Consider the following 23,006-nt stretch of genomic DNA (forward strand, 5'->3'; position numbering starts at 1 on the left):
GGACATATATTACAGGCTTCAGATGAAAAAGTAAGTATATTTAATTATTTCTTTTCCTATTTTTTTCCCAGGAGAAAGGCTTTAAGATGTTTGAGCATCAACTACATTATCTTGGAGAGAACAAAATATGGCGCAATGTGCCCAGCCCTGGGGGGAAGAGAAGGATACGGTAACAACGATTGATATAGTGGCAAATAAACCTCAGCGAAATTTTGAAAAATATGTTGACAATTTTGTAAGAAGAAATCGGATTTTAAAATATGGCAATTGCTCAGGTATCTATGTTTTTAAACACAGACATTCCTACATTTACAAACATAAGTGACGGAAGCATAAACATTTACAACGACAATAACAACAGCATCACATGTTTTGCCTGTTTGAGAAACGTGTGTCACAGATCAGCTCCAGAAAAATGCCAATTTGGGCGAGGTGTGTTACAAATGCTAGTGCTTCCTTGCCCGAAGAAGAAAGTAGCACACTCCCATTTTTCGAAAAATGGATGGGCTTCCATATACCTTCAAAGAAACAGTGAAAAGAGAACCGGAATGATGTGTAGCAAGATGTACTCCATCGGCCAGACTATAGCGTATGGAAGTGTATGCTAGTTCCATAATACTGAGAATGAAGGCAGAAACAAAAGAAGATGGCTCGCTTCACACATGTCCAAAGGGTCGCACAGCAATAAATGGGAAGAAGTTATACAAGAATCACAGTCAATTACATTTGTAGAGACGTTGACATATGGCATTTTGTCATCTTTGCGCTACAGTACAGGGCAAGCACGAAAGTAATACGAGTCAACATGTGCGTCAGTATGGCCTTCATAAACATGCAGGTCACATTGAATCCCGAAAACCACAATGTTGATAACAAGACTAGTAGTGCAGCTCCTAAAGGCCAAGCTGTGGGTCTCTTCACGTTTTGGTTTAGACCGAAAATGCTCGGGGATAATTTTGGAGAACCCAGTTTCCAGAAAGTGTCTGGAGTCATGCAATCTAATTCTAACTAGGTGGAAACTTTTTCCTCGTGTGTCTCTGTGTGTGTACGCTTTGCTCTCATTTGTATTTATTTGTACAATTTTGCTAAAAGAAATCTTGACATCTCTTAATATATTGTATTACTTTCACCCTACCCTGTATGTATGTATGTATGTATGTATGTATGTATGTATGTATGTATGTATGTATGTATGTGGGTATGTATGTATGTATGTATGTATGTATGTATGTATGTATGTATGTGTGCATGCAACTATCTATCTATGTGTTTGTTCGTTTGTTTGCATGTATATCCCTTCACATTTTGTAACTGCGTTTGTATTATAAAGTTTAATATTGTATAACAAGTTTAATATTAAATAATTTCCTTGTGGCCCATAAAAGCTTATTATTCTTGTTGTAGTAGTAGTAGTAGTAGTTGTTGTTGTTGCTTCTGCTGCTGCTATTATTACAAATCTTTATTATCATTATCCTTATTACTATTGCAACTGTCTCAAAATTATAATCCTTACTTTTGTAATCGCATTTTTAGATAATTCTTATCATGTTAAATACTTGGGAAAAATTTTTTGTTTTGACTGTTGTCACCTATACATAGGATCACATTAATATATATATATACCATATCCAAATGCTATAGTTCAAACAATACCTCCACAATTAGAGTAATGGTAATTAAAATATATGTCAGTCGTTCTACAATATCTTTAAATTTCATCTTTTAAATTGTGAATTGGACTGGGAGATCACAGTCTTTCATTTTTTCGTCCCATATCTGGTCAAAATCTTCGTTCTGAGCTACAGTGAACCAGTTTTTCCAATCTCCGACTTGACCTGAAAAAATTAATTTAAAAAAAAATCAAAAGAGAAAAATAATTGGAAAACAAACATCAAGCTTGGTTTAAAACTCGAAATAGACAAACTAAAAAGAACAAAAAACAAACAAACAAATGAATAATCTGACTCATTTATCGTTGTGTATGTTCTATTTAAAATAGTATTTAAAAAAATAGAACGACTGATAATTTTCCTTTATACTATATTTGATTTGTTTACTTATGCTGTCATCAATAATGGTGCAAAGTGTGGTGGAAAAGTTTGCTATGAGGTTTCGATGCTAAGAATAAATCACGTAGTACCTTGGACAAATACTTACACCACATTCTCGGTTCACCATTTGTAGCAGGTCAAACAACCACGGATAAGGTTCTTCAATGGCTTTCGCTTGTTGTTTATCTTTGGGCAGATCTGATCGGGCCAACCTATGCCTCAAGATATTCCAGCAGCGGCTAGCCCATCCTTTATTTACATATTATATCCAGGACTACAGTATCCAATGTGTCCTTTTATTTTTTAGAGCTGATTTTAAAAGTGAGAGGTCAAAATTTTGGAGAAACGTTTTGTTTGCATGAAGTGCACCCACATCTGACCGTAGGTCACCATATTTTCCCCATGCACGGTGTATCTAAGGTCAAGCTTTCCTTTATGAATTTTTGCTTTCATTTTGTTTAATTGCGATTTGGTTATTTTTTAGCTGGTCAACCGACCGCAACGAGGACTTAACTTTACCTCATATCTATCCAGTTTAGTGCCAGAGAGCATATCTCTGACATGCAAAATAAATAATTAAAATTAAAAAAAAAAAAAATGCATTAGATCACTATTCGTAGCCGTTGCCATGTTGTCGGTTTCCTTCCAAGATTCGGCATATAAAAAGTGGAGTCTCTGATTCAAAATCAGGCGGGAAATCTTTAACTGAGATATTTCCTACGTACAAATTCAATATTTAAAGAATAACAGATTTCAAAATGATTACCTTTTCTATAAAACGACATGTCACCACGTAACTCGAAAGGTAGCAAGTTGTGCTTCTCCGCTTTCATCTTTTTAAAGGTACATTCTTGAGCAATGGCCTGGCACAATTCATCGGAAGCTGGAATTTCAAGGAACTTTGCTATTTGCTTAGTCACTGATTTCAAGTCCTGTTTTAAAAGAAAACAATTATTATTTCGCACGGAAGACAAAAACAGTGTATATATATATATATATATATATATATATAATATTAATTAGAGACAAAATTAGAGACATTAATAATGCATACTCACACACACACACATACAATCATTCATACATAAACGTATTCACACTGCAATACTCTAACACAGAAGAGGAACAAATCCAGTAGACACAGATACTCAGCTACATACTAGAAGGTCTTGAAACCACCTGATGAATGTCCATAGAAGTGACAAGAAACGATCGTAGTGGATATCTTAATTATATTTAATTTATATAAAATTTTTTATGTATTGGATTAAGTCTTTCTTTGTTTGATTTGCATAATAGTGGTTTTGTCTCTAATTAATATTATATTATATTTTACTATATAATTGGATTCAATCCTAAATCTGATTTTTCCCTAATATTTATTATATATATATATATATATATAATATATATATATATATGGAGACAGTACGACCTGACTCCTTAGGACTCAAGCAACGATATTACATTTTCCAACTAATATTTATTGCTTATACTCTCTTAAACACTTCTTGCTATACTAACCACCCATCATGCAGAAGGAATTTGGATTATTTGCTCCACAGACACCATGTAACATATGTGTCTCCACCAAACTGTAGAAATTGTGACTGTGGGTTTGTTGGATTCGGCAGTTCATAACTACAACCTTTATGTATCTCTTGACATACGTACGGATTATTCTGTGCTATAAACGTAATAACATGAGTGTACCGTAGGAAATCGATGTTGACCTTAATGTATCGCAAAATTTATTTAGCAGAAACAAATGTCAAAATATAGACATAAAAGATTTTTCTAAAGTAACAAGGAAGTAACTTGTGTATTATGTCTCACAGTTATCTGCCTTGGATGACAGGTGGACAGCTTGAATTCTTATTATGATATGGATTTGTTTGTTTTTATTGCAGCGAATCATAAAAATATTCATCAGTGAGCAATGATTTTCAAATTAGCTTTTGTGATATAATAATAAAATGTTGCAGTCTCTCTGCCAGAGGTTCGGAACCAATTATGAAAGGTGGATTATGTGTGCGAACCCGCGAAGTGTATGCGTAAGTGTACCAGATAAAGACGAGATAAAATTTGAATTAAAGGGTCAAAGCTAGGTTACTTACCGATTTCGCGTCTTCATATGTCACCCAGAGAACATTTGATCTTCCTTTAGACCATTCCCACCAGGTTTTATTGTAGTTGAACCAGTCGCCATTAGGAACTGAAGGAAAAATAATGTTTTGTCAATAAATAGTCCCAACTTTTAATCGTTTAGCCATAGGATAAATATCAACATCTATGACCCTTTTTTAGTACTTCTGTGTTACAGAGTAAGTAAGGGAGGAGCTTATCGTCAAACTAGAGATCTGATCTTTATTCTTCAAACAGAAGGGACTCAACTAACAGCACCCTGCGACTAGATGGCTGTGTTGAACAGGGAAATGTACAAAGTTTAGAGTGAAGCTTTGGAAAAGCTTTCACTTCCTCACGTGGAAGGAAAAAGCACAGAATTCGGGAGCAAAATGTAAAAGAAATTCAAAGTTTTGGGGAAAAAAACTCTTAGGAAATCTTAATATGAAACACAGAAATACTGAAAAAAAAATTGAAAGCAAAAACACCCAATGGCTTGCCCTTTCTTTTCCCCTTGAAGCAGTGATAGACGTTCCAGAATTCCGCCAGGTTTCCTAGTCAAGAACAGGAGTGGTCCCTTCAATAGGCTTTCATACCGTTTTCGTCTCCAGCATTTCATTCATTGTCTACCTCAACCAATAGTAGAAGACACTTTACCAAGGTATCACGCAGAAATAGTAGCGAAGCCATACAGCGATGTCTGCACAAGAGCTGTATATTCAAGAAGATATTCTCCAGCATATTATAATGTTAGCCACTCTAAAAATCCCTGTCTTATTTATCTTATTGTGAATATTGATTTCCCATCCACACTGTTTGACTATTTGCTTTTGTTGCCGTAGTGTAATTTTCACATTATTTTACGAATTTTCAGGTTGTACATAATTTGGTCTATTTAAAATAGCATCTTGTTAATGTAACAGCTTGGCTTATCACCAGAAAAACAGACACTTTTAAAATGTCAAGGATAATATATGACTATTAACAACACAATAGCGTCAGTGGTTAAAACCAATGATCTTTTATTCAATGATATATTGGGTTGTCCGGAAAGTTCGTGCCGATTTTTAAAAGAAAGAAAAAGGTCAATAAATACTTGCCGTTACATTTTTAATCAACCAAATATGAACCATTTTGTTGCACATTGCGTCTCCGTCTTTCCTTTAACTTGAAAATACCCTCTTCCCAGAATTGAAGGGGTTTCATGGCAAAGAATTCATCAAGGTATCTTTTTACGTCATCCAAGGAATTGAAATTTTTACCATTAAGACTATTCTGCAGAGACCTGAATAAGTGGAAATCCGAAGGAGCAGTATCTGGTGAATATTGAGGGTGGGGTAACACATCCCAGCCAAGCTGCAACAATTTTTGTCTGGTTCCCAAAGCATCAAGTGCTGAAAGTGAACTTTCTTATCTTCCATTTTAAAGGGTTACAGAATTAACACAGGTTATAGGAACATAAACCTTCTTCCACGAAAAGTTAGCTTAAACTGTGCTCTAAATGGAGGTGTAGTCAAATCCTTTCTTATGGACTCAACCATGTTCTAAAATAAGTCGAAAGGTAAGCTACTATAAATCGGTACGAACTTTCTGGACAACCCAATAGATACGACATGCTTGGCTGTGCTTTTTACTGTTAGCAAGAGCGAACTATCTGGACACTGGATGGAAGCACTCCGTCGGTTACGACGACGAGGGTTCCAGTTGATCCGAATCAACGGAACAGCCTGTTCGTGAAATTAACGTGTAAGTGGCTGAGCACTCCACAGACACGTGTACCCTTAACGTAGTTCTCGGGGATATTCAGCGTGACACAGAGAGTGACAAGGCCGGCCCTTTGAAATACAGGTACAACAGAAACAGGAAGTAAGAGTGAGAGAAAGTTGTGGTGAAAGAGTACAGCAGGGATCACCACCATCCCCTGCCGGAGTCTCGTGGAGCTTTTAGGTGTTTTCGCTCAATAAACACTCACAACGCTCGGTCTGGGAATCGAAACCGCGATCCTATGACCGCGAGTCCGCTGCCCTAACCACTGGGCCATTGCGCCTCCTATCTGGACACTAATGATAACAATAAACAAGAGTTTCTTTTTTTATCTAAACTAGGTATGATGAATATACTAAAAGCTTAGGCGATGATGAAATCCCTGGATCTTGAAACAAATGGATTTTAGCTGTATAAAATCCGTTCTAAAGTTATCAAATTCTTCCCCTAAAGTGATTGATAATTGTTGAAAGTATCAGATTCTTATTACATCAAAATTTGACTAATTAAAAAAAATATATATTTTCAGAGATTATGTGAGTCTGGTCGTATTTTCTAATTTGGAATACATAAGGACGATGTGATTAAAACGAGATTCTTGGACGGCATGCAATCGCAATAGAATATGTACAGAACGGTCGTCTGAAGCTTAATCTATGTATTGAATTGGTTCGGCAGTTTGAAATGATTTCTAAATTTCAGATGACTGAAGCAGAAAGAAAGATAGAGAGAATGACATTGATGATATCTTTGTCATATATTGATAAAAAAGCCAAAACTAAACAAAAAAGAAGTATAAATCTGATTATAACTGTCACTGTTGTTGAACTTCGTATTAAGTGTGATGGATGATAACATTGTCACATATTGATAAAAAGACAAGTATAAGTTTAATTCCAAATGTTGCTATTGTTTAAATTCGTATTATGTGGGGGAAAAGAATAATTTTCAGGGGTTATGTAAATTTTTATCTCATCACTTAATATAAAATTATACTTTTGTGGATATAAGCATGCAACGTCAATAGGTCAAGCATTTAGAACTTGCATTAAGTATTGGAAACGAATTATAATAAGATAGTATGTAAATCTATAAAAAAATGTTTGATGAAATTATAAGGGAAAATTTTGTAAGATTTTAAATTCTCATAAAAGCAAAAAGAATGCAATGGTCAGTGTGAAATTCAATTTCTTCCTTAAAATGTAAATTGACATCAACATTCAGGTAATTAATTATAAGGCTCCAGAACTTCTGGATGACTTTAAATAAAGTAAAATGAATAACATGTGACCCATAATGAAAACAATTTGATATATGAGGCGCATAAAATTTTTAGGAAAATTTGTCATAGTAATTTTAAGGGAATGGATAAGTCGATTACACTGGCCCCAGTGCTCAACTGCTACTTATTTTATCTACTCTGAAAGGATAAAAAGGCAAAGTCGACCTCAGCGACATTTGAATTCAGAACGTCAAGCCAGTGTGCTAATTATTCTACCAGCTTATCGCCTGAATTTGTCATATTAATGGAAATTGATGAGAGAAAAGAGTCTATTTAGAGTCTATTTAGAGACTATTGACAATACTCGTTAAAACAATTCGTCAAAGCAAAACTCAGGTAAAACTTCTATTGAGGTATAAGTCGCATTCTTTTGAGTTGTTGGACAACCCTTTACTCAGGAAACTTCTTTGTACATTTGCTAAAATGGGTAGACACATACAATCACCAATGCGAATGTCTTATGACACTGTAATTCCTTTTAGTTTCGATAGAGAAGAAATGGTAACCGCAACGAACTAGATTTATATATCAAATAAGAGATAATGCAATTGTGATCCTTTAGTGTATATTAGCACCTTCAGATCAAACAAACGAAGTCACAAATAACTGTCTTTTATATCTGATAGTGAATAGGATACTGAATCACACACCCCTCCTCTGCGCCGTTGAATGACAGTCCAGCCTCTGTAAAGAACTTAATTTGGTAGCTGATTCAGGAACAATTATAAGAAATGATGTAAGATGTATTACTCGAATAACGAAAGGGATTAAACCCATTTGTTTCGGAGAGATGTAACTGTTTTGCTAATATTATCGCATGCAGTTTGTCACTTGCACAAGTTTGATTCTATTTAAGGCGACTGTTGTTAGTTCGATATAATTTCTTGGCCTGGCAGTTAAGCAAAATTTCTGAGCTTAAACGCTTACTTGTATTGCGACTATATTAAGATAACACCGTAGAAATCTACAGCCAACAAGAGCTTTTAGCAGCGTAACTGGAGTGAATTTGTATAGAGTAAGAAATGAAATTTGCATAAGGATTAAGCACAACCAGTCCTTACTCTTGACTCCAAGACTCTCGCAATGTTGAATGTATCTTGGAATTAATAGTCAATAAATAGATTTATTATATGTTTTTTTTTTTGTAAAGACGTATTCTGAAGTAGAGCAGAGAAGGTAGTCCATTTTCGCTTTAGTATTATTCATTTTCATATTTATCCTGGGATTTAGAGTATAGCTCTGGTATTAGGGAAAACAGCTGGTGATCGGCTTTCAATTCTGCCAGAGCATGTTTTCACTTTATTTCCACCTTGTTACATATAGAGAAAACGGATTATGGCTCTACCAAATAAACTAAATACTGATATATATATATATACACACACATATGTATATGTGTATGTATATACATACACACACACACACATATATATATATACATATACTAGCAGTGATACCCGGCGTTGCTCGAGATTAAAAGGGCATAGTTTATATATCAAGTGATTTGATCTGAGATCCTGTGTATGGAACATATATATGTATATATATGTACATATATATACAACTTGAACAGTCGCACAAATCAGTACATAAACATACATTTACATGCACATACACAAATACACACACGCAGATACGTCTACACACTTACATACGTAAATGCTCACATACATGCATTATACAAACATGCATACATACATATATAAACACATATATATCATGAACTAATTGTTACTTTCTCAGATGCAGCACTCTCTCTCTCTCTTTACTCTTTTACTTGTTTCAGTCATTTGACTACGGCCATGCTGGAGCACCGCCTTTAGTCGAGTAAATCGACCCCGAGGCTTATTCTTTGTAAGCCCAGTACTTATTCTATCGGTCTCTTTTGTCGAACCGCTAAGTGACGGGGACGTAAACACACCAGCATCGGTTGTCAAGCAATGCTAGGGGGACAAACAGAGACACACAAACACACGCATACATATACATATATATATACATATATACGACAGACTTCTTTCAGTTTCCGTCTACCAAATCCACTCACTGTGTGGTAAGTAGCTTTCTAACCAACCACATGGTTCCGGGTTCAGTCCCACTGCGTGGCATCTTGGGCAAGTGTCTTCTGCTATAGCCCCAGGCCGACCAATGCCTTGTGAGTGGATTTGGTAGACGGAAACTGAAAGAAGCCCGTCGTATATATATATATATATATATATATATATATATATATATATATATGTGTGTGTGTGTGTGTGTGTGTGTGTGGTGTGTGTGTTTGTGTGTCTGTGTTGGTACCCCTAGCATTGCTTGACAACCGATGCTGGTGTGTTTACGTCCCCGTCACTTAGCGGTTCGGCAAAACAGACCGATAGAATAAGTACTGGGCTTACAAAGAATAAGTCCCGGGGTCGATTTGCTCGACTAAAGGCGGTGCTCCAGCATGGCCGCAGTCGAATGACTGAAACAGGGAAAAGAGTAAATAGAGAGAGAGAGAGAGAGAGTGCTGCATCTGAGAAAGTAACAATTAGTTCATGATATATATGTGTTTATGTATGTATGTATGTTTGGCAAAGTTCTTCATTTAAAAATAAATGCCAGACTATTCGGTTCTCTCTGTGGTTAGTACTACAGCTCAATTAGTTTTTTTTTCATGACATGTTTGTTTTGTTTGTTTTTTTCTGCCTATTTTGTCAACTGTTTTATTGTCAATATTTAAAAATTAAGAGGTTTCATTCAGTTTACCAAACTTGGGTGATCGAATTGTTTCCTCTGTCTTATGATATATCTGTGGAAATTTGTATATTTTCTACAAAGTGTGATGAGTTTTCTGTTCAATTTTTGTCATCTGTCGCAATATCAAATCGTTCTTAAAGCGAAACGAGTTCTTTGTCGTTGCTTCAAGCGTCTTTGCTTTCATATGGATATGGTTTTCACCCCTTAAGTACCCGATTATCTACATTAGATAGAGTAACTGTATAACTTTTGAAGTTTGATCAATTTTATTTATTCAAAATCAAAGTTTAATTTCTAATTCAGTCCAGTGGCAAATACCAGTTATAGCTGTACAGTTTTCTTTCTTACCTTATTCAGAGTGGCTTGGCGTGTCCTCTGATCATGCACAAACTTATCATTCACTCCAAATGTATTTATTTGCTGCAGCATTTTTTTTAAGACCTCGCAAACCTAACGACTTTCAATTTGAACGTAGCGAAATATTTCATTCTCTCTGCAGTTGGAGCCATAGTTCGATATATATTCAACTTTGATATTTAGAAACTGAATACGGCCATAGTTGGTCAGCCACAACTTTAACAGACATTTTCACAATCGGTTATTCGCAATAGGTGGCGCCATTGGCCGATTGTTTACTTCACAACAAATGGTGGTGGATAACGGTAAGTAGAGTGTATTTCATCTGGTTGCGCTGTTTGCACGGATGCCCGTGATTCTCCGTCGCCATTCTATTCCATTATTCATATTTAAGCTCTCGAGATAATTACATAACCATGGATGCCGCCCTATGGATATGTTGCAATTACTCTCTTGATAGGGCTTGGCGATACTGACCGTTGATCTTCTAGGATTCAACCGATCAGCATCAATTTAAGAATCACCTTTGGCTCAGTTGAGCTCTTCCGCAGCCTCTTTACAATCTGCCATGCTGCAGTACCATGATTTCGCTGTATCCCTGGCCGGATGAATGAACGGGTGCTATACTTGCCAAGGGGCAGCTCATAACTATGCAGAGCATGATCGTCACTCCATGAGGTATTTTCAAAATATCCACATACTCAAGAAGTTTATTCGGGTAAGTACAAAACACTGTTGGGCGTTTTACACATTTTGAAATCAGTATTTAGTTTATTTGGTATAGCCAAATATCATACTGATATATATGTATATATATTATATATACATTTATATATATATATATATCTTGTTAAATTTTATTGAATTATTTACTGTTAATATATTTATATATTTATTGTTTTATAATATCTAATTTTATTTATGTTATTTTTTAAACCTGAAGAGTGGCTAAATATTTTAAAATTGAATTAATATTAAAGTTCTAGTAGGTCTGTATTTTTTGTGTTGATGGCAGTGAGGTTGATAACGGTGTATTGGGGTTGTGGTGCTGATGCTGGATGTGTAAGTGTAGTAGGTGTGCATGCAGGTGGTGCATGTCTGTGGTGCAGTGGTGTGCTGACGAAGGGTTCTTTTCTTTTCTTTTTTTGTGGAGAGCTCCTTCCAGTCGGTGTTGGTAGCAATCGGGCCTGCATCTGACGTAGGGTAATCCTTAGTGCTTTGGGTGTCCTTTATTGCACTGGCGTTGGTGGGTGTGCAGTCTGGATGTGCACCCTCCCCCGTGGGCACCTCCTTAGTTCTTATTGCTGGGGTTGGGCTTGCTGTGGATTTTGCTGGTTCATCTGCGCGTAGCCCGGCTTTGGCCTGACCCTCAGGTGCTGAGGAGGCCTGTGTCTTGGTTTATGATGGTCCTCACTGGGATCTGCTGTGGTTGTTCGTTTGGTGGAGGGTGGCCCATTACTGTGGATTCCCGTGAGTAGGTGACCTTGATAAGCACCTTCTTCCCACATTTGTAACATCTGGGTCTGCGTCCCTCACCACAACGCGCATAGCTATTCCATCTGGAAGTTTGATTTGGTCGGGTAGAGCTTCAAGATCTTGTTGCGTGGCTTGAATTATAAATTCTATGCCTTGACCCCATCAGTTTTGCTTGTGGAGTTTGGTAACTCGTAGGATATTTATGTTACTTTCCAGGTCCAACGGGATAGCCACCACAACCCATACTACGTTTATCTCTGGGGGCACCTTCCCAATTTTTATTTTTGATGTTCGTCTTCCTAAATAAGTTGGTAGTAGCACTAGTTCGGTAGTTTTTAGTGTCACTGTAGAGTGTTTTTTGGCTTCCTCTTCTGAAGCCAATCTTACCTCCACAGTGCCAATTTTATTTTACTCCTTTCCACATAGGTCCTTCTCCACATGGGCTGAAGGAATTATTCGATTAGTTCTTTGAGGCGCGTTCTATTTTCATGTTTTTAAAGAGAGAGTTTTGTATGTGATCGTTTTACGCAAGGTGTGTTGCGTGATTTCATAGGGGGGAGGAGGTAGACTAAAATTGTAGTAGGCATTTGTATTTTTTCAATTCTTCCATACTAAGGTTTAACTTCTCTTGATTAACTTTTGCCGCCGACGCGAGCCCTCGACTATCACCATTCATGGTTTTCGGGTATTTATCATTAGAGGGACTGGTATTGGTGGCGTTAGTACTTGAAATAATTGTATTTTCTTTCGTAACAACAGTGTTCTCCTCTCTCTCTCTCCACAAAGGAGAGGCGGGAAAGCCTCCTCGTAAAATCCTGATGGTGGGGGGTGCATAGCATTTCTTCAGCCTTGATTCCATATTATAGAAGGAAATTTGCGTGTCGGGAAATGTTGGCTTTTTCACCAGACAGATGGAGTGGGACATCTCTCCCAGAGGAGCGAACCTTCCACGTTCGGTTAAACTTCAGCCACCAAACGGATGGTGTTATTAAAGACTCTGGCACTAATGGTATCGTCTCGCTGTTTTTTTGGGCACATCCTTTATTGAGTTAAATGCCTTCCATCCTGCCCTTATTTTCTTTGACATTTCAGCATCCATATCTCGGTGTCGAGGTATATATAGATAAATATATGTATGTGTATGTATGTATGTATGTATGTGTATGTATGTATGTATGTATGTATGTATGTATGTATGTATATATATATATATATGTACATATATGTGTGTATGTGAATATGTATATGTACATATATGTATATATACATGTGTGTGTGTAAGTATATATATATATATATACAAACATATATGTATGTATGCATGTATGTGTATATGTACATATATATATATACATACATATATGTATATGTATATATATGTATATATGTATATATATATATTATATATATATATATATGTATGTATGTATGTATGTATATGTATATATATGTGTGTATGTGTGTGTATATATATATATATATATAATATATATATATATATATATGGAGATTTGAAAGCAATTGATTAAAGTGGTTAATTCAAGATACATCAAAGAATAAAATACAACGTCCAGTCCGCCATGCTGGACTTCCATCTTAGACGAGAACAGACAATATTAACAGAAGACAGTACAAATATCGATTTGATCTCGTTGTATCACAACATTAGGAATATTAATACGAGAACCTTCCTTTTATTCATAAAGCGAGGCGAATTACGAAGTACTGGATATCAGAACTGGAAGTTGACACAAAATTTCAAGTTCCTCCAATTAAACGTAATTGACAATTTAAGCAATATAGGGAAAAATAGGGAAAGTGTACTAGCCCTCTGCTATTTCTAAGAGTTCTACGTTCAATGTTCGTTGGGTTTACTCGCGGTTTATAAAATATGGTTGAAGCTGGCAGAATCAGAATGATGCCAAATATCTTGATTAAACGCTGGTTCAGTAAAATTTAAAGCGACAGAAGAGTTCTTTTATTCAGGGATCTTCTCGTGAGTTTTCCCCTGCACTTATAGACTGTTCGTGACTTACCCCCATAACATACACCACTGCCTCTTTCATATAGCCCGGTAGAAATGCAAAACACAAGATGCAACAGGTAAAACGCAAAAAACTACGTTGTTAGCTCGAGATTTAGGTAATTCGGAAAACTGCTAATCCATTCTCTTTTAACACAGCATGAAGTTTTGTAACAGCACATCCGCTGCCGTTCGTGGAAAACGAAGATACCCTATTCACCTGCGAACGTTTTACACCGCCTTCCACGACTATCCAATTCTTACAATTATGAGAACAATAACATGGCTCTTTTCAAGGCAACCTCGCATTCAATTCTTACACCATTCTACGAGGGAGTAGGAACCCCTTTACACGGCTTTCTATACACTTACAAATACATTCATTCGCCGTAAACTTATATCAATATTTGCCTGAATAATCATCATAATTCAGTGCAATCATTAACAGTACTTTTAAGCAATTCAGCCCCGAGCAACGCCGGGCAATTCTACTAGTGGTATATAAATTATCGAATTATCTGCAGAAGGTTTGGTAATTCGTATCATTGCATTATTTATGTATAATATACATAGCTGCTTGTGTTCATTATATTTGTATTGAAATGTAAACATGCATGCTTTACACGCACACTCATACGTACACACACACGCACTATCTCTCTCACGGACACACACACACATAGATGTAATATGAATGTTAAGATACATAAAATGTATACATTAGAATCTCGTCTCATTCATATATACAGTATCACAAGCTTGCTTTACAGAGCGAGCTGCTGTGTCTTGTTGTGCAATAATAGAAATCATATACGAAGATACAAAGACCATGCTCTAGGACAGTGTTTTTCAACCAGGGTTCCGCCAGTACAGTCCAGGGGTTCCGCAAGAAGTTACAAAACTGCTAAAATCGGCAGTAATTTTTAATTCTCCTGTGCAGATATGTATGCATAAGACTATTAGATTATTGCACAGGGGTTCCTCGAGCCAGTGGAATGTTTTCTTGGGGTTCCGTTCCAGCAAAAAGTTTGAAAAACACTGCTCTAGGATATACAGGTTACGTCGCAGCCAAATTAAAAGCCCTGACGCCATATTGGTTTTGAGTTAAGCAATTAAATAATCAAAAAGCAAGTTTATAAATAATTTCCGGTATAAATTTCAAAAGCATAATGTAAAGTCCAGTTAAACTGCAAGTGATGGAATATTCGCATGTTCTACAGATCCTGTCGAAAAACTGTACTGTTTAATATTTGCATCAAATTAAGGCGGCGAGCTTGGCAGAAACGTTACCACCTCGGACAAAATGCTTAGCGGCATTTCGTCCGTCTTTACGTTCTGAGCTCAAAAGCCGTCTTGGTCGACTTTGCCTTTCATCCTTTCGGGAGTCAATGAAATAAATACTAGATAAGCACTGGAATCTAACCCCTTGACAACGGTTGACGCAAATATGCGATCACAACTTTTGCTTGCCTACCCGCGCTTAACGTAAATATACGATGTAGAGCTGCCCTACATCTATCACGGACTTTTTAGCGGCTGACGTATGTTTACCTTCGCTATCGTGTACTTTATCTTTTGAGGTGCGCGCGCTCGCCGTCCCGTGCCTTATCTTAGATATTTTAGGTTACGTTCAAGTCATGAGACTAGCAGTAGACCAATGACATGTGGATACTTGACATGCATAATACCGTGTTTTGAGTTGTACCACAGGCAAGCTATTTTTTGAACGTGAGCAGAATAACTCGTGCATATCATATGATAAATAGCTCCACACAGTTCGTTTTCATAAACCGGGAGACGTAAATGTACGACGCTATGTTATTTATTGTAAGGGTGAACGTAAATAGACGCGAGCTCATTGGCACTTGAGGGTTTGTGTGGTCTCATTAGGTGAAAAAAACCCCGGAGCAGTGTCTCGCATGCTTCGGGTCGGGTAATACCGGCGTCAAGGGGTTAAGTAATGGACTAAAATTGCTGGCCTTATGTCATAATTTGAACCCATTTGAAACCAATATTTGCATCAATGTTCATAAGTTTTTGACATATGATACGCGAGAGTTAACACAGCTCTACATTCAGAATATCCACTACATAGTAAGGAGAGCTCCTACATATTCCAGACAGCCTTTAAACAGTCCAGTATCCTTTAAGGTATATACAGTATCGATGAGTTACGAGAGAACTGGATAAAAATGGGTCGATGGCACAAGAAGAGGAAAGAAAAAAAGAAGAAAAGAGAGAGATAAAGTGAAGGACAGTTAGAAAAGAAAGGGTGTCAAAGTGGTTTGGGCGAGTTATGGAAGAGCGTCAGTAATGATGGGTGTGAGTCGGGGATATGCCAAGAATCCGGGATGCTGTGTCATGGGTGGAACGTAGTTTGCTGACTTGAATTTGGAGGAGAAATATGGCTAAAGTTCACCACCTGAATTTCTTGGTGAATCAACAAAAAGTAGTTCCCTTTCATCAAAGTAGAACATGACAGAGCAGAGTCAATATTTTGTCACTCATAAGGCGCGAGTTGGCAGAAACGTTAACACGCCGGGCGAAATGCTTAGCGGTATTTCGTCTGCCGCTACGTTCTGAGTTCAAATTCCGCCGAGGTCGACTTTGCCTTTCATCCTTTCGGGGTCGATAAATTAAGTACCAGTTACGCACCGGGGTCGATGTAATCGACTTAATACCTATGCCTGTCCTTGTTTGTCCCCTCTGTGTTTAGCCCCTTGTGGGTAATAAAGAAATAGGTATTTCGTCTGCCGCTACGTTCTGAGTTCAAATTCCGCCGAGGTCGACTTTGCCTTTCATCCTTTCGGGTCGATTAAATAAGTACCAGTTACGCATTGGGGTCGGTATAATCAACTTAATCCGTTTGTCTGTCCTTGTTTGTTCCCTCTGTGTTTAACTCCTTGTGGGTAGTAAAGAAATAAGTATTTCGTCTGTCATTACGTTCTGAGTTCAAATTCCGCTGAGGTCGACTTTGCCTTTCATCCTTTCGGGGTCGATAAATTAAGTACTTGTTGCGTACTGGAGTCGGGCTAATCGACTGGCCTCCTGCCCCAAAATTTCGGACCTTGTGCCTAGATTAGAAAAGAATATTTTGTCACTCAAGTTACATTTGAGACTGCCCTATATTTATATGATTTTGTGGTTATTCTTCAATTCATTAGGAGGAGGTTTTCAGTTCCTCGGCCTTTTAGCTACCACACACACACACACACACACACGCACACACATATCTGTATGTATGTGTATGTACGTATGTCTGTCTATCTGTCTGTCTGTCTGTATTTCTGTATGTATGTATATATGTATGTATGTATGTCTCTATCTATCTATCTATCTATCTATCTATCTATCTATCTCTATCTATCTATCTATCTATCTATCTATCTATCTATCTATCTATCTATCTATCTATCTATCTATTTATCTATCTATTTATCTATCTAAGCACTGACATTGAAATTCGCTTATTGCGTCTAAACGGAGGTTTTTTTTTCCTAAATCGGGTATTATATACGTTCTTGGTAAGGCTGATGTAAGTTCTTTATTTACTCCCGCATCTGAAAAATTTGCTCTGTATACCAGTTCTTTTTTGCAGTATGTATTATGTAGGGGACAATTGGTTATAGTTCAAAAGTTGCATTCTTACCTGGATTCTCGCATACTATTTCTAGCTATTTTATTATGGTTAAATATTTGGCACACTCTACATAAGTAGCTATTACTTACTTGCCCGGATTCTTATTAAAGATTTTGTGGCTTTTAGAGGATGTAAGAGTGAATATTTATCATGGTTAAGAAGTACCTAGATAGATATGGTTATAATACATAGTGAATCGAACTATATAATTTCGTAACATGGGCCGACATTGTCGAAAATATTCTTAACTGATGATAGATTGGAGATCTGCCTAGCAATATGCTTAACTATTGGTTTCAAATTTTGGCACTAGGACAGCAGGTTCAGGGGATGGCATAAAACGATTACATCGACCCCAAAACTCAACTTTTACTTATTTTATCGAGCCCGAAGGGATGAAAGTCAAAGTCGACTTCGGTGGAATTTGAACTCAGAACATTTAGACAGACGAAATGCCGCCAAGCATTTTGCTTGCTGTGCTAACGATTCTACTAGCTTGCCGCTTTAATATGTTTAAATATTGATTTCAAAATTTGTCACAGAGCCAGTCATTTCGGGGGTGGGGGTGGGGGAGAGGGTAAGTCGATTACATCGACCCCAGTGCTCAACTAGTATTTATTTTATCGAGTTCGAAGGGATGAAAAGCAAAGTCGACTTCGGCGGAATTTGAACTTAGAACGTCAAGAGAGACGAAATGCCGCTAAATGCCCGGTGTGCTAATGATTCTGCCAGCTCGCCGCCTTAATATGTTTAATTATTAGCGATGATTCGTTGGAGCCTATGTTCATGTTGATTGTGCCTTCATTCAATTTATCATATGGATAAATGTTGTCTTTATTAAGACTCAAAGTTATATTTAGATAGTTTACCACAAGTTCATATCTTTATATATAAAAGTGAAGTTGTGTGTCTGTCTCCTACGATTTAGATTCCTAACTACTCCCACATTTTGCGGTAACCAAAAGCAAGTATCTTATAGTCGTGATTCATATCGAGCCCTTCTGGGTATTAGCGCGCGTCTACAACGAGTCTACGATTAAAAAAAAATTACCATCATTTTTTCCCATTTTTAATGCATTTTTTTTGCTATTATATAAGGGAAGTAACTCTCTAAAAATGTATTATTAAATCTCAGAACGTAAAAATCTACAGTAACACCCCCCCTTTGTGGTTAGCCATATTGAGATGGCTATTATACTTTACATCTCTAAAAATGCTTATATAGTTATTTCCCTTACAAACCCGAGCAACGCCGGGCGATACTGCTAGTTTGTTATAATTTTAAGCATTAAACTGTCTAAATATGCTGATGAATTTTGTCCTTAATTTTATCCATCTTGTGTCTGTTCTTCGGTTGTGGTTCAGTGATTTAGATTAAATTTAGATTCCAAACGAACTTCTAAGGAATCACTTTTACCATTCAGGAAAGATATGAATTTATTTTTTGTAACATACATTTTGCTGATCAAACAGACCTATGATCAAACTCATTCCAGCTGTGAATACTTCTCTTATATTGCGAAGGCGTGTGGCTCAGTGGTTAGGGGGTATTCGGCTGATGATCATAAAGACGTGAGTTCGATTCCCGACGGTGCGTTGTGTCCTTGACCACGACACCTTAGTTCACATTGCCCCAGTCCATCCAGCTGTCAAAAATGAGTTGTACCTGTATTTCAAAGAACCAACCTTTTCACATTCTGTGTCATGCTGAATCTCCCTGAGAACTAGGTTAAGGGTACGCTTATCTGTGGAGTGCTCAGCCACTTATATGCTAATTTTACGGGCAAGGTTATTTTTTTTATATATAGAGAGATCTAAAGTAGTCTTCTCTTTTCTAAAAAGTAGGATGAGATTTGAGAGTAATTTGGCTAGTTTTTAGCAGATCGAAGCCCAACATTTTGGCAATCAATTTGTGAAAGCAAGAGGCACCTTGATATAAGTGTCATTCAGATTACTTCCACTATATTTTAACAAATATGTATCATTCAGGTTATATAAAAACCCGAAATCTCCATCTTCACGTTTGAGACAACAGCTACAACAATGATACACATGGCTATACAATAATATCATGAATACTAATGACATATTCGTCAATTTTAAACTGATGTTACTATTTACAGTGAGGAATTATAACCACGATCCGCCACTTATTATTATAATTGAGTAATCTGAATACAGATATTACGCGCAGACACGAGAGGGATCTGGTCTCATGAGAAATTCTTCGAAAGGTCAGCTTAATTGTAAGCAAATCCACCCACGTTCACATGGGATACTTGCAAGACCTCAAAAACGATTAACAGCAAACAAGAGCTGTGTTTTGTTTTTCCTCGTTCCTCAAAAATTAACAGAGTTCTCAGAGAAATCAAGGTCGATAGAATAAACCATAAAAATATTCTTAAAACAAATATAATGGTACATACGATTATGTATTTTGTACACAAACAGCGCAACACGAGTGACATGGCAACTACCAAACTTTCAGCTGGTAATCTCTGACACTTTAAAGCTCGAGTCATCAATGGCTTTCCACGTTATATTGCATAACGCCTGAGCAAGCTTTCAGATTACAGCTCACTTTCGTTAGAAAAGAAATTATGGATATATTACATAATGTAGTCCTGTGTATATCCAAAATACGGAATGGCCATGACTGGAATGTCTTTTGTTATAGATTTGTTCGACTAGGCTTGACTGGAAGTAAAGCATAAAAACAATTATCATTTAGGTGGTGAGATCGACTGGACAAATGGCTTATTACTTACCTTAGTTACGCTAAAGCGAAATCCTTGTGCTAGAAGCTAGATATGAATCATCAATTTTTGCCAGACTTTTAAACTCAACAACCGATAGTCTTCTTCAAAACTTCTCAAAAGTATATATATACAGGGTGTCCCAAAAAAATGTATACACACCTTAAATAATTGTAAATTTGGGGTTTATTATAATTCGAATAATTTTCAACATGTAAAAGAATTTACAAATATCATTCTATTGTCTTGTTATCGCATGTTCTCAAACTGATGTCCGTTCTGCTCCAGACACTGCTGACAACGCGAAGCGATGGAATGGCACACATCATGGAACAATTCCCTTGGGATATTCGTACATTCATGTTCAATGGTTGCCCTCAATTGAACGACTGTTGCAGGTTTCTGTGCGTAGACTTTGTCCTTTAGGTATCCCCATAAAAAGAAGTCTAGTGGTGTGAGGTCTGGTGAACGTGGAGGGTATTCGACAAAACCTATCCGTCCAATCCACCTGTTTGGCAAGATCCCATCAAGAAAGGATCTAACATCGCGATGGTAGTGTGGAGGTGCCCCATCTTGCTGGAAATAAAACTCTTCCTGTTCAAAGTCCTCTCTAATGCTTGGCATGACAGACTGTTGCAGAAAGTGTATACATTTGTTTGGGACACCCTGTATATATATATGTAAAAGAAAAGACATATGCCCTATCTCTGAGAAAGGGTTTTGCTTGAAACATCGAAGTTTCTATCTCTCAAAGGACATATGAACAGCTATAATACGAATTCATTCACATGCTTGACTGGCATTTTATTTTATGTACATCAGAAACATGAAAGGTAAAGTTGATTTCGATGGGACTTAAACAGAAATCTTAAAGAGCAGTAACAAAATACCAGACGTTTTATTTAATGCTCTAACGATTCTACAAATCCCTCGCTGAATCCAAACTTAACGAAATATTTGAAATCTATCAATTCGTCCAGTTGAGCTCACACACATACAAATACATAGTCATATTATTTACTTACCGTTTCCAACTCTAAACAATTCGTAAAAGGCAGGAAACTTTCCAGTGTAATCCGTTTCCAGGTCAGCAACATTGTGGTTATACCAGGAGACAGCAGTATCTTTGGGGTTGCGGGAAATCAAGATTATTTTATTATTTTCAAGAAGGCATTCAGGAACTTGCTCGATATAAACGTGTGCATTTAATACACGCGGCTCTTTCAAGTTGTCCAATGTTTTCGAGCTGCTGTTTTCAATCATGTAATGTTCTTTTTCTAGTTGCAATCGTTCTGCTTTGCCCTCAATCAGCATACAGGTTACTTCCCACAACCAATGCGTTCCTAAACAAAAATATAACGGGTAGTATTAGTGTGATTTCATCATTTATACGTTACTAGCAGTATCGCCCGGCGTTGCTCGGGTTTGTAAGGGAAATAACTATATAAGCATTTTTAGAGAGTTATAGCCATAATATAGCAAAAAAATGCATTAAAATGGAAAAAAATGATGGTGAATTTTTTTTTTAAATCGTAGACTCATCGTAGACGCGCGCTAATACCCAGACGGGCTCGATATGAATCACGACTATAAGATACCCGCTTTTGGTTAAACTGCACCGCAAAATGTGGGAGTAGTTAGGAATCTAAATCGAAGGGGACAGACACACAACTTGACTTTTATATATAAAGATTATGCAAACTTTATTACCAGACTATAAACATTCACACACACACACACACACACACACACACACACACACACACACACACACACACGGACAGGCGTTTGCCATTTTGCATTCCACAAACACGTTTTATTTTCCCCATCCACTTTCTCTTTCTAACTCTCTTGTAATCTTTTTATTTACCTTTACTATCTTTTGTTTACCTTTACTTTTGTTTACCTTTACTTTCTTTCTTAAGTCTTCTTCTTCTTAATCCGTTTTGCCCCTTGTAGAGCATAGAGCCTCAACAGTTGTCTTCCCCTTTTTGCAGTCATTGGCGTATTTCTTGGCTGCTTCCCATATCAGGCCGGTGGTCCTGAGCTCGTCCAAAATGCTCCGCTTCCATGTCTGCTTTGGGCGTCCTCGCTTCCTTTTTTCCCCCGCGGGTTCCTGCCAAGTGCTTGTCGTGTCACATTTGTGGGTTCTTTCCGCAGTGTGTGTCTGTTCCTCTTTCTTAAGTAACTTCTTGTAATTTTCTATAATAACGAGCTCTGTTACATAAATAAGCTTGTTTCATAAACGACATCCTTGCATTCCAACGGGGCGCCGACTGAATAATTGTGTGAGTAATAAAAGAAAATATGGTAAGGTTCGAGAAACAAGAATGATGCGTAACAAAATAACTTCTTGTTATGATAGGTAACAAAGTAACTTCTTGTAATTTTCTTATTCTCTCATTATCTGTTCCTCACAGACGCAGATGCACACGCGCGCAGGCGCTCTTTTGATTTCTTCCGTTAAAATTTTTCTACAAGCGGCCTTCTGTTCGATTATTCGATCATTTTTGGCCAAACATTCTTTGGGAATCAATTTCCAAAAGCTAAAATTTACCGCAATTTGCGAAGTGTGGGAATGAAATATGAAAGGTGCAAGGTAGCTCTTTCACACTCCCAAACATACGTTCCTTTGTAACGAATTCAATAAATCCTCCTTTGATACGCTTGTGATACTTTTTATTTCAACAACGAAGCTGGTGAGAATGGCTGACTGTATGTCCGAGGGCAGCCATTTTGTTACGCATCATTCTTGTTTCTCGAACCTTACCATATTTTTATTATTATTACTCACACA

General features: G+C 37.0%; 1 protein-coding gene across 2 annotated transcripts in view; it reads right to left on the bottom strand.

Moving 5' to 3' along the window:
- LOC115232577 (sulfotransferase family cytosolic 1B member 1) overlaps positions 1–23,006 on the bottom strand; it is a 47,089-nt gene continuing 24,083 nt past the window's right edge. The window contains exons 2-6 of one of the 2 annotated variants that reach the window (XR_005003184.1): positions 21,235–21,552; positions 4,169–4,266; positions 2,818–2,983; positions 1,606–1,835; positions 1–1,555 (exon numbers count right to left, since the gene is read on the bottom strand). Coding sequence is in view for 1 of the 2 variants with exons in the window: in XM_029802540.2 (XP_029658400.1) it covers positions 1,723–1,835; positions 2,818–2,983; positions 4,169–4,266; positions 21,235–21,552 (695 nt within the window). In the remaining variant the exon portion in view is untranslated. Of the gene's footprint in view, positions 1,836–2,817; positions 2,984–4,168; positions 4,267–21,234; positions 21,553–23,006 lie in introns of both variants that reach the window. The other variant, XM_029802540.2, reaches the window with a different exon arrangement.

Source organism: Octopus sinensis, linkage group LG2, assembly GCF_006345805.1.
Source record: "Octopus sinensis linkage group LG2, ASM634580v1, whole genome shotgun sequence".
Taxonomy (NCBI): domain Eukaryota; kingdom Metazoa; phylum Mollusca; class Cephalopoda; order Octopoda; family Octopodidae; genus Octopus; species Octopus sinensis.